Source organism: Bubalus bubalis, chromosome 4 (assembly GCF_019923935.1).
Source record: "Bubalus bubalis isolate 160015118507 breed Murrah chromosome 4, NDDB_SH_1, whole genome shotgun sequence".
Classification (NCBI taxonomy): domain Eukaryota; kingdom Metazoa; phylum Chordata; class Mammalia; order Artiodactyla; family Bovidae; genus Bubalus; species Bubalus bubalis.
Genome location: NC_059160.1, coordinates 109,184,906 through 109,198,495, shown reverse-complemented (window position 1 = coordinate 109,198,495; position 13,590 = coordinate 109,184,906). Strand labels below are relative to the sequence as shown.

The window sequence follows — 13,590 nt, the reverse complement described above, 5'->3', positions numbered from 1 at the left end:
ATTCAGTTAAGTTCAGTCACATAGTCATGTCTGATTCTTTGTGACCCCATTGACTGGAGCTTGTCAGGCTTCCCTGTCCATCACCAACTCCCTGAGCTTACTCAAACACACGTCCATTGAGTAGGTGATGCCATCTAACCATCTCATCTTTTGTCATCCCCATCTCTTCTTGCCTTCACTCTTTCCCAGCATCAGGGTCTTTTCTAATGAATCAGCTCTTCAATCAGGTGACCAAAGTCTTGGAGCTTCAGCTTCAGTATCAGTCCTTCTAATGAATATTCAGGACTGATTTCCTTTAGGATACACTGGTTGGATCTTCTTGCAGTCCAAGGGACTCTCAAGAGTCTTCTCCAACACCACAGTTCAAAAGCATCATTTCTTCAGCACTCAGCTTTAATTATGGCCCAACTCTCACATCCATACATGACTGGAAAAACCATAGCTTTGGCTATATGGACATTTGTTGAAAAGTAATGTCTCTGCTTTTTCATATGCTCTCTAGGTTGGTCATAGCTTTTCTTCCAAGGAGCAAATGTCTTTTAATTTCATGGCTGCAGCCACCATCTGCAGAGATTTTGGAGCCAAGAAAATAAAGTCTGTCACTGTTTCCATTGCTTTCCCATCTATTTGCTATAAAGTGATGGGACCAGATGCCATTATCTTAGTTTCTTGAATGTTGAGTTTTTAAGCCAGAGTTTTCACTGTCCTCTTTCACCTTCATCAAGAGGCGCTATACTTCCTCTTCACTTTTTGCCATAAGGGTGGTATCATCTGCATATCTGAGATGGCAACATTACTCAGACTAAAAATTTAAGGTTTCATGTTAGTTTTCTGTGATTGTGGTTTTCATTCTGTCTACCCGCTGATGGAGAAGGATAAAAGGCTTATGGAAGCTTCCTGATGGGAGAGACTGACTGAGGGGGAAGCTGGGTCTTGTTCTGATGGGCAGGGCCATGCTCACACTGCTGCTCTCAGTGCCCCTGACCCTGCAGCAGGCCACCGTTGACCCACGCCTCCACTGGAGACTCCTGGACACTCAGGGCAAGTCTGGGTCAGTCTCTTGTGGGGTCACTGCTCCTTTCTCCTGGGTCCTGGTGCACACCAGGTTCTGTTTGTTCCCTCCAAGAGTCTGTTTCCCCAGTCCTGTGTAAGTTCTGGCGGTTCTATGGTGGGATTAATGGTGACCTCCTCCAAGAGGGCTTATGCCATACCCAGGTCTGCTGCACCCAGAGCCTCTGCCCTGCAGCAGCCCACTGCTGACCTGTACCTCCTCAGGAGATACCCAAACACGGTTCTGTCTCAGTCTCTGGGGTCCCTGGGTCCTGGTATGCACAAGGTTTGTTTGAACCCTCTGAGCGTCTCTGGCGGGTAAGGGATTTGATTCTAAATGCGATTTCATCCCTCCTACCATCTTGCTGGGGCTTCTCCTTTGCCCTTGGATGTGGGGTATCTCTTTTTGGTGAGATCCAACATTTTCCAGTCGACGGTTGATCAGCAGGAAGTTGTAGTTTTGGAGTTCTCATAGGAGATGAGTGCAAGTCCTTCTACTCTGCCATCTTAACGCCATAAATTCTCCCTTGGTATCTCTAATTTTCTTCAAGAGATCTTTAGTCTTTCCCATTCTATTGTTTTCCTCTATTTCTTTGCATTGATCACTGAGGAAGGCTTTCTTATCTCTCCTAGCTATTCTTTGGAACTCTGCATTCAAATGGGTGTATCTTTCCTTTTCTTCTTTGCCTTTAGCTTCTCTTCTTTTCTCAGCTGTTTGAACTGTGGTGTTGGAGAGGACTCTAGAGAGTCCCTTGGACTGCAAGGAGATCCAACCAGTCAATCCTAAAGGAAATCAACTGTGAATATTCATTGGAAGGAATGATGTTGAAGGTGAAACTCCAATACTTTGGCTACCTGATGTGAAGAACTGACTCTTGAAAAGACCCTGATGCTGGGAAAGATTGAAGGCAGGAGCAGAAGGGGACAACAGAGGATGAGATGGTTAGATGGCATCACTGACTCAATGGACATGAGTTTGAGTAAGCTCTGGGAGTTGGTGATGAACATGGAAGCCTGGCATGCTGCAGTCCATGGGGTCACAAAGAGTCCAACACGGCTGAGTGACTGAACTGAACTGATGAGAACTTTGAAGTAGTTTTACTGCCTCTTCACTATCTCTCATACCTTATTTCCGCAATACTTCCCTCATTTGTTCTGCTTCAGTCACACTGGCTGCCTTACCATTCCTCGAATACTCTAGGAAGACATCTACCTCCGGGACCTTTGCACTTGCATTTCCTTCTTCCTGGACCCTTTGTCCCTAGATCCAAGGCACATGTCCTCTCTTTTTTCAGGTCTTCACTCACAGGTCACTTCTCTGGGAGTTTATTTTCTGGCTACCCAGTTTAAAATTGCAGTCTCTTCCCATCACATCTCATCTCATATCCTGTCTATACTGTCTTTATTTTCTTAGTAATTATCTCTTTTTAACATGCTATATATTATACTTTTATCTGTTATTATTGTTTGTTTCCCCAAATAAACTATGAACTGCATAAAGATAGAGATTTTGGCCACTTTTGTTTATTGCTCTATCCCCGGTTCTAATGACAGCACCTAGGTCATAATAGCTGCTCAATAAATATTTGCTAGTAAGTGATATGTACCCCCATTACTTCCATTTGCAAATATGAGAGACTGGACTCACTCCCTGTCAGAAAGGTTTCTCTTTCTCTGCTGTTATGTAGTCTGGATGAGCTCTCTTTTCTTCTCATCGTCTGCATTCTACGTGAGAGCCTTCCAAGTAGTACACTTGTCTCTTCCATTCTGCTCTTTATGTGGGCTAGGGTAATGGTTTAAATTTTCTATGTTAGGCTTCAATACTTTAAATCTGTTAAAATGATATTTCCTTTTCTATCAGCTTATAGTTGAATTCAGTGCAATAATACAAGCAAAAAGCACTTACACGTGGTACACAGCATAATTCATATTTGAGAAAATTATGTTTACTTGTTCTCTTTCCTTTTCCTACTTTAGAGGTTTTAAGGAAACTCCATGGGGATAATAGCTCCCTGATGCAATAAGGTGGAGTGAGGCAGTAAAAATGCTGAAATAATAGTGAAGTGCCTGTATTAGCTTCTAAGGCAGTGTGGATATAAACACACCCAGGTGACTTATTCTTCACAACTTTCTATTTCCACCGATCTTCTTCCTGGTTGTCTCTTATCTAAAGAAATTGTGCTGGTGAGTTGCTGAGCATTGTACCTTGCTAAGGTTGGATGTCTTTGGAAAGTTCTCCAAATGAAATGTCCAGTTGTTTACTTCAAAGAGAATGTTGTGGTTTCTTCATTGTAGCCTTTTCCCAGTCCACATGTTACATCTGGATTTCCTGTCAGCTTAGATTACTGTGAGCCAGTTAATTACAGCCTGCATGAAGCAGATGTGTTTAGCACATCTTTGAAATGGGACTTTGGGAGTCCTTTGGGGTTTAAGGACTGCAGCATTCCTGGGGGCTTTCCCCAGCTGGAAGCCTATTCTGTATATGGACCCACTGGGCAGCCAGGGTGGTTATACAATCAGTGGGTGTGCAGGACTGTGTGAGCACGCGCCTGTGTGCCTCCAGTAATGATGGATCAGTTCTTGGGTCTCAGGACGCTCAGAGGTATCAAGAGAAAAAGCAAAGTCTCTAACAACCAGTCTTGGGTCTTTCGCATCCCATTTTTGTCCTGACTGTGGCTCTGTCATTTTGTCTGTGCCCTTTGTATGTACGAACAGTTCTTTTTAATCCCCAAAATGAATATTTAAGTAAAGTCAATGAGTGCTCTCTCTGGTAGCATGTACACTAATATCGGAAAATTTAGAGAAGATGAGCATGGCCCCTGCACAAAATAAAATCAACAAGGTACTGAAATTACTAATTTTCAACATATAAACTTATATTATCTACTTGAAGTAACTGAATGCATAATCCTTTCCCTTACCCTTAAAAGTCAGTCAAAATGATCATACAGAAGAAAAGAATATACTTTTAAAAAATTTATTTATTTTTTAATTGAAGGATAATTGCTTTACAGAATTTTGTTGTTTTCTGTCAAACCTCAACATGAATCAGCCATAGGTATGCATGTGTCTCTTCCCTCTTGAACCTCCCTACCACTTCTCTCCACATCCCATCCCTCTAGATTGTTGTTGAGCCCCTGTTTGAGTTCCCTGAGTCATACAGCACATGCCTATTGGCTATCTATTTTACATATGGTATTATTGTAAGTTTCTACTTTTCATAGTTGTTTTATACTCATAAACAAGACAGCTGAAGGTTGAAGATTATGAATATGTAATCACTATGAGAAGATGGTTAAGAATCTTGGGAAGGATGTATAATGTCAGCTTTGTTGCTGTTTAGTTGCTAAGTCCTGTCCGACTCTTTGTGACCCCATGGACTGTTGCCCCCAGGCTCCTCTGTCCATGGGATTCCCCAGGCAAGAATACTGGAGTGGGTTGCCATTTCCTTCTGCAAGGAGTCTTCCCTACTCAGAGATCAAACCCGCATCTCCTGCTTGGCAGGCAGACTCTTTACCACTGAGCCACCTGGAAAGCCCCAGGGTGTCAGCTTCTGACAGTGCTCCGGTTTCTCATGTCTTTGTTTCAGAGTAGGTTTCTTCTCACCTCTCCTTCCCATCCTCCCTACTCCCAGTGTCATCAGAAGAACAGAGAGCCCACTTCCTTTATAAAAATCCACACTGAGATGAGATGAAGCAGGGTGCAGTTCAGAGTTTGGTTGTGGTAGTTTGTTTGCTTTTCTTGTAGGCAGCTGATTCTAGAAGTGTCGATAGGCATTAGAGCCCCTGGAAGATCCGTTTGTAGGTTCCAGAGCCGTCCACTGATAAGTTGCTGAGAGGCCTCATGGTGTTGAGAAGTGTGGAGAATTTGAACTTCAGATGACTGGAGTGGCCCTACTCATCAACTCAACTTGACAAGATATGCTTCAGAAATAGCAGATTGATTTCAGCAGCTGCTTCTCTCCAGGGTGGGAGCGAGCAGCAGCATCTCGAAGGGGACATCTTCTTTCCTACTGTGTCTGAGTAGCTTCTGTTCCTCTTGTCACTTTGTTCAGAGTACCTTCCTTTAACAACCTCATTCTGCAGGGCTGCTTCCTGTCATCACCACGACTCTTGTCTCACTGCTCTTCAAGGGCAGCTGAGATGAGATGAGTACTCAGATATTTTCCAAAAGGCAAAGGGAAAATGCTGCTAAATTTCCAAACCTGTGGATTTCCTCCCATGCTTTGATTGTGCTGCGGGGAGAATGCTCATAGCTGATAGAATGCCATGTCATAAAATACCTCCTGATTTTTTGTCATCATATGAAACTATTTGAGAATTCTTTGTTAAACGTCAGCAATGTCTGCTCTGGTTACTCACTGCTTCTGCTCAGCAGTGACCATCTGGCTTAGCATCTTAAGCACTGGACTGTGACTCAGGAACTGGGTTTTGATGTTTGAGAGGTCTTCCTCTGTTACTGATGCCAGCTGAGCTGCCATCAGAATGTGAATAATAAACTGAACTACTCTAGAAGGTAAAGAACAGTGATAGACGTATTCTAAAGTGACACAAATATGTGATAAATCATGGTGAAAGAAACACATTCTGGGTCCTTAGGAAGATAGATGTTATTAATATTTTGGATTACTTTGTATCTCATTATTTTGACAGTCAATCCCTTGCGTGTATGTAGGTATACATTTATGTATGTAAAATAGTTCTGAAACTTTTTAGTATCAATACCCACTTGCCCCTCACAGAGACAAATCTCATATTCAGAATATTCTGGTAATGTCAAACTTGCATTTGCCAGTAATAACAAATGCATTACTTTATAAAAAATTATAAAAGTTTCAGAACTTAAGATTATCATGTATTAATAATAGCTGCTATTATTCTGTTATAACGTGAGACAGAGAAGACAAATTTAAAAGTTTTCGATCATCAATGCAGGCTAATTGTAAGTCTCTGGTCTTGAGGAAATAATCAGCATAACATAAATATCTTCCTCCCTAGGTTTTGGGCCTTCAGAAGTCCAGGAGCAGCAGATTAAGAGGAATTTGATAAACCGTTGATGAATTTAGTTTTCGAAGCAAGGTTTCTAGGCAAAAGTAGTTCTTAAAAAATTAGACTATGATACTGCTCATATATATTTTTAAAAATCTTGGTGTTACCTATTCCAGAGACTAAGTTATAAATTACAGAAATATTTTTCCTATCGCTGTTACTTACCCTGATAAAATAACTTTAGGTGAATTAAAAGAAAGCATCTTTATTAGAGATTTTTCAGTTTTTACTGTGTTTTGTAAAACTGTTACAGTCACATAATTCTCCATTCTTCATGCCTGCTGATTCACAACTGAGAACACTAAAGAAGCCTTTCTTTAAAAGGAGCACTACTATGTATATGATTCTAAATTTGTATATGATTCTAAATTTGTATCCTTAAGTTTTAAAAATGTCAATATGATATAAATTACTGGATTTGTTTCATTTTTAAAAATAGGCTTGCCCTATTTATTCCTCATGCAATGAAATTCTGTGGAGGGAGAGGGGTGGTGCAAGCACCGAAGAAACATTATGATCTCAAGTTGAAATATTAAATCATAAATATTACTTGTTTCTCCAGAGACTGGATCCCCAATTACAGCATCTTGCATTGGATTAGGTAATTCTAAAACACCTCCTCCAGGGCAAGCAGGAAAAAGTGTTCCAGGATACAATGGTGAGAAATTACCTTGATTACTTGAAATATTTAATATTAATAAATTTGGTATTTTTCTGTATTTAGTGTGAATCATATTGATTGAAACATAGTAGGTGCTTAATAAGTATTTGATTGAGTTAATGCCTTGTATTAAAAACATCTAACTTTTTGTGATAACTTTTGTTATTAGCCAATTTTATCAGAAGTAATATTGTAGACTTCTTAAGGGCATGTTGTAAATGACTGTCAGAATATAAGGCAAGTTAAGGACCTATGGGCTTCCCAGGTGGCATTAGTGGTAAAGAACCCCCTGCCAGTGCAGGAGACCTAAGAAACACGGGTCCAATCCCTGGGTTGGGAAGATTCCCTGGAGGAGGGCATGGCAACGCACTCCAGTGTTCTTGCCTAGAGACTCCCTTGAACAGAGGAGCCTGGTGGGCTATAGTCCACCTGGTCGCAAAGAGTCGGACACGACTGAAGCGACTTAGCATGCGTACAAGGACCTATGTGAGAGATTAATTCCTATGGAATATATGCTAGGTGCTGAGTACTTTGCATACATTATTTCAATTAATCATGAGTTCATTTAATTTAGTGATATTCCCATTTTAGCAATAAGTTAGCTGGTGCACAGAGAGACTAAATAACTTTACTAAAGTAATTCAGCTGGTTAGGTCCTGAAGACAGTGCAGACCATTGTGTTTTATTTTGTTTGTTTGTTTCTGGATTAAAAGCTGCAGTTGTTCCCATTATATATATTATCTTTATTTTAGGGGTGATAATAAAGTTTTTAAAACTTGTTGGCTAGAAGATGAATATGAAGAGTAAAGATTCTAAAAAGAAAAAATGGTTTCATCCTTGTTGGCAGTATGTGACAATGAGATACACTGTCTTTTCCATCTAAGTTTTTTAAAGTCATCAGTAGTGATTATAATAGTTCAATAATTTCCTCTGGATTTCACCTCTTAGTTGTATATGTTATATAAAGTGACGTGTGTAAGTTATGCTTTATTGTACAAGTCAAACATTCAATTTCCTTATTTCTAAACAGAAATAATAATTCTCTATGCTTCGTAGGGTTGTTTTTTGTGATGGAAGACAATGAAGCACTGGCATAATGCCTGCTGGTAGGAAAACTGAACCAAGTCTTAGCTAGTAGGGTCATTAATATTTCAGAGAAGCCAGAGGGACTGACTTGTTTTAGATGTACACATTCATTTTACAGACAAGAAAAATGAGATACAGAAGTTATGCTATTTACATAAGGTCACACATTTAGCTTAAACCCAGCATCTGGAAAGAGAATAGTTCCTGCATGCAGTTTGTATTTGTATGAAAATTACAAAGTTTAGAGATTTGTCTTTTACTTCTCTAATATAAAAATATTATATGTTCTTTCTAGGACAATGACTGGTTAAGGATTATTTGGTTTAGCCTAGCAGATATATTTATAAAAAGACACAAATTTTGTGTGTGTGTGTGTGTGTGTAAGAATAGATACTTTGTGAAGTCAGTGACTTCTCCAGGCATGGAAGGGTGAACCCAACTTCAGTGAAATCCTCCCTTTGAACAGTTCTGTCATCTCTACTCCTTTTATCAGAAAAAATGCTTTTGTGTTGGGCCATTTTTAGGGGCTGATGACTGTCGGAGATGTTGACTCCATTTCCCTTTCAGCGTTTCAGTACCATTTTTATATCCAGTTATAAGAAAGAGTTAAAGCTTTGAGGCCTCATGGAATTTCAGTACAGACATTTCTCATTGTCTGAAAGTCATTGGCTTACAGACAGCACAGCTTAGCACTAGAACTAAAGTATAACGAAGGAAATAAAGACTTTATGACTCATGATTTTTAGATTTTGTGGATATTCAGAGATTCAAAAGTATAATGTAACATTTAATATTATAATGAAAAAAGCCATATCCTTTTGGGAAAGGAAAAAACACCATTTTGTGTAAAAAATATGCAATGTAATATAATACTTAATCTCCCATTCAATTAGTACATTATGCAAGATTGTCACTGAGTTTTCTTTTCAAGTGATTACTGTACAACACTATGAGAAGGGAATTATTTCCAGTTTTTAGATAGAGAAATTGGAGGGGTAATAGAATATGAATATGTTCTGGGCACATAGTAAATTGGCCACTGTGCTGAGATTTGGGGAAACAAAGATGAATTATCATGCATCATGGCCTCACCTTTAATGAGCTCACATCTAGGGAGAGACAGATACTGACACCGCTAATAACTGTCAGAATAGAATAGTGCTCTGGGAACACAGAGATGGGAGCGACTAACTTTTTCTAGAAGTAATGCTCTTCTTTTCTGATCGCTTTTTTGAGTAGCATAACTTGGATGGATGAAGCCACAAAAAGGATCTATTAAAGCTTAAAACATAATGATATGTTCTTATTTCTAGTTTGTACTAGGTTACCTCTATGGGTGCAAGCTTTGGTTTCTTAAAACCAAATGGGTATAAACATAGATTTTAATATTACCAGTGTGTTTAAAATACTGTGTCCTTATTTAAGGAAGGCTCTGAAGAAAATGAATTATCTAATTAAAAATCAAAGACATGTACACTTTAAATTTCTGTGAGACATTTTAGCTTATTTATATATGTTCGTGACCTCACAGGAGTTAAAGGATGCCTTTTTTAAGCTAGAGTTGGGAGATTAAATATGAAAACTTTCATGCTTTAAGGTTATTTGTTTTTATTTATCTATATTTTACTTTGCAGTTATGATTTTGGATGACAACATGCAAAAACTGAAGGCTCGGTGTTTAGGAAACATCGTGGTAAAGTAAGCAACATTTGCCATCTATTATTTAAAACAGCAAGAATTGATATATAAGATTAAGAAAAAGTAGAGTGGTTGCAATGGTATTACTAGTGAAGAGGTTGCAGAAGAAGCTTGTGTATTGTTTGAGAATACTCATTGCCTGGTCTTGTAATTTAAACATGGAAGCCCCATAAAGTGGAACCAATTTAGATACGATTTTTAAAAAGATAAATCTTGCATCTTTTAAAAAATGTTTCTGATTATATGAGTAATGCACAGATGATAAAATTAATATGAATACCAAAAATATAAAGAAGTATATAGTTTTTATACTGTAACCCTTCAGTAATACAGTGTTAATTTTGTAATATATAAATATACATGACTTTTTTTGACAAGGATTTTAGATTATTGAAATTAGTTTATTCTCATGTATTCCTGTTTTTACTTAATGCTATCTCACAGCATTTTAAATTTTATCTACCTCTTAAAAATGTTTATCCCTTTCTAGGGCTCTTAGTCTTTTTTGAATATTATGATTATAAATAATGCTGTATTGAATATCCTTTCTGTGTTGTCTTTTCTTTTCTGATCATTACAACGGTACTGAATAAATTTCTAAATGTGTAATTAGTAGCATGGGTCAAATAGTAGCATGACATGTAATTCCTGACTCTTCAGGTACCACAGTTCCTTGCTAACAGTTTTCATCATTGTTCATTTGACAGATAAAGTGTTAGAATTTATCATAAAAATATTCAAATTTACTTTGGTTGAATCAATACTTTGAAATTATTAAGCTTGGAGTAGCTGAAATGGAAGTTAAGTTAGAGACACACAGTATGTGACATTTTAATAACTGATACAGGTAGCTTTAGTGCCTCTGATTAGCACGATGTTGGCATCTTTACTGACATGTGTTAAATAGTAGAACTTGCCAGAATGAGCTGTTATAAGTAAAGAACATTGCATGTGTGTTTTTAAGTTTTATTTTCTATTTATTTAAAAGAACTCTTATTACTTGGCATTCTCAGATTGGTATAAAATTTTTCTCAGGTTAATGAACATTTTAAATTCTTTAAAGACTAAATGATAGGTAGTAATTTTTAAAAGCATGTGTTTTTTCTCAGGGAGAGATGCTGTAACCTTACAAAAATCTATAGAGGAGATGACCTTATGATACAGTTCTTCTCAGATTCCTATTGTAATCAGTAAACACAAAAATGCTTTATCACTATTTTAATTTAAATGTTAAGACATGTGTTGGCAAATGGAAAATTAATTCTGAATATGCCATTTGCATTCATATTTTTTCTGAATAGGAATCCATATTAACAGAATTGATTGAAATCTTTCAGTTGATTGAAATTGAAAGGGGAAATGTGTTGGGGACAAGGGGAGGGCTTGCTAAATAATAAATCTGAACAAAATTGTGGGTGAACGTCTAGCTCGCTTAGGGAAGTACATGGTTTGTGAGAATTTTTAAAAGCACTCCAGCAGCTTACATTTTTATATCCCCCTAACTCCAAGTGAGTCATCTGTTTCATAAGCAGTGCTTGCAAGATCCCAGAGGCAGCGTTTGATGCCAATGCAGTTTTAATCCCTCATGCATCCTGTGACTCTAATCACTGGTGGCTTCACCCCACAACCATTCCAAAGTAATAAAGCAAATAAACTACACTTTATTTTTCTCATACCCATTAGTGTTACTTCAAGTACTTGAAAGTGACACAACTATTGTCTTAAAATATTCAGTGCTTTAGATTGTCTCCAATTCAGAATGATTTTTCCCCCCTCTCTGTTCATAAACAGGGAATTTTATTGTACAGATTCGGGATTCTGAGATTTCATTATAAATTATTTGATGATACAGAATATTATGACATGCAGTGGACTTGGATTCCTCCTTTAGGTTAATAGTGAAACTAGGTGTTTGTAAATATTTTATATGTATATATATAAAATTATATTCTATATATATATATATAATTATTTTCAAAAAGTAAGGTAGAAATAATGAAAAAAAAACACCCCAAAAACAGTTACTACCAAGATCTCTCCTTTTTTTTTAAATCTCAGACTCTTGAAACCTTATTTCAGGAACTCATTTTTACCTGTGATAGAAAGGATTTCATTTTGAAACTCTCATCTGCAGTAGCCATTCCATTCTGACTCATTGACCTGAAAATTATTCATGCATCCCAATAGTTGTTTGCAGTATGCATAGGGTATTTCATATTTAATGTCTATCAAGACTTGTGTGTATTCATCTAGAGCTATTCTGTGTGCCTTGAGGGGACATATCATTCATCCAGAATGGAAAATGGCCAATGAATGCTTTTTAAGAGCACACAATAGATATATGTTTAATTGAATTAAGGGAAAAGCACACCTTCTTTACTTAAAAACATTACCGTGGCTTAAAAAAACTGTGTAGTCTGAGAAGAGAATAATTTTCTAGGTAAACCATATTCTAAAGTAGCTACCTGGGTCCACAGAACCGCCTGGTGGCAGTGGGCTTCCCTTGTGGCTCAGATGGTAAAGAATCTGCCTGCAATGCAGGACACCTGGGTTCAGTCCCTGGGTCGGGAAAATCCCCTGGGGAAGGGAATGGCAACCCACTCCAGTATTCTTGCCCAGAGAATTCTGTGAACAGAGGAACCTAGTGGGCTACAGGCAATGGGGCTGCAAAGACAGGACTGAAGTGACTCACACTTTCACTTTCAAAAGGTTTTTGGTTAAGGATTGTATATGATATTTAAGGTTCACAAAATATCTGAGCTTCTAATCTTTAAGAAATGTATTGACTCAATACATTGTATTTCTCAACTGTATTGAGAAATTAAAAATTTATAACATTTAACATCATAACAACTTCATTGTCAATATAGTCTTCATAAATGTTTCATTTTATTTGCAAACATGCAGGTTGTATTTTCTTCCCATCATTGCTGAATGTGTACAGTGATTGTTAAGAAATAATAATGAATGGTAAACTGTAGGTGTGTCTACTTGTTGTATGATTTCAAAAGCAAAAATATAACCTTTCCTTTTTCAGAAAATGTTCTAGTTTGTATGGTGTATTGCTATGTTTTATTATCTTTGCATGGATATAAAGTAAGGCCACCAATAATAAGAATGACTCAGTCCATGAGGGACTTAAAACTGATCTGGCTTTAAAAGCCATTGTGGGGGGTGACTGCCAGTCAGAGTTAGGTGTCATTCTTCTCTATTATTCCTACTTACACTTTTCATTAGTACTTATATAATAATTAAGAGGAATATTCTTTAAAAGAACAAGATTCTGTAACGCTGTTCATGTTCACTAATTATACTTGTAGTGATTAGAAAGAATAGAAAGAAAAATCCACATGGAATATTTGAAGTGTATGGGGCTCAAACTACATTAAAGTAATTCAGTAAAAAAAATATATATTATGTCTCACTGTTTTAATCCCAAATTTGTTTGCTTTTTGTAAATACAGCTGTAGCTTCTTGTTGCACTATAAAATCTGTTATGTCGAGTGTAAATGATATTTGAAATTATCTTTCTCTGGCAGTTTCTTTAAAATCTGAAGCTATAATCATATGTCCAAGTTTTACAAGGTGCTAAGCTATGCTTAGCACCATTATATGATTCATTTTATCATGTTACGATGACTCATCCCCAAATCAGAAATAATAATATGTGGTAATTTTGAAAAAAAAAACCTCTTGATCCACTTTTGCTCTTTTAACTTCCTTTGTTAAGGCTTTCTAAAAATCTCTGCTTTTCTCTTGAGGATCCCTAACGAGAAGGTAGACATTTTAGTGATTCCTAAACTCCTGTAGATCCTATGATGTAATAAACATGAATCTTACAGTTCTTGTAGATTTCTTGCTTTCAAAGAATTTATCTTTCTACAAGAAGAGAAAATGACATGCCTGCATGGAGGTAGAAAATTCTTTTGATTTTGAAACTTACTCCAGGCAGTTAATTTTGTGGGTAAGTTATGATATCTGAATTGCTATGAATACAGAATGTTCATGAATTTTAGAAGGTTTTTCTGTAATTGCATCCAGAGCTCC

The 13,590-nt window shown here is 37.2% G+C and overlaps 1 protein-coding gene and 1 non-coding gene across 4 annotated transcripts in view; both read left to right on the top strand.

The window, feature by feature from the left end:
* ACSS3 (acyl-CoA synthetase short chain family member 3) overlaps window positions 1–13,590 on the top strand; it is a 191,668-nt gene that overhangs the window by 129,362 nt on the left and 48,716 nt on the right. For all 3 annotated transcript variants that reach the window (XM_044941895.2, XM_025284397.3, XM_025284394.3), the window contains 2 exons: window positions 6,661–6,756; window positions 9,480–9,543. In XM_044941895.2, the coding sequence (XP_044797830.1) occupies window positions 6,661–6,756; window positions 9,480–9,543 (160 nt within the window). The remainder of the gene's footprint in view (window positions 1–6,660; window positions 6,757–9,479; window positions 9,544–13,590) is intronic.
* Window positions 3,809–3,913, top strand: LOC123465742. Its single transcript, XR_006641034.1, has one exon. It is a non-coding gene; the product is annotated as a U6 spliceosomal RNA (small nuclear RNA).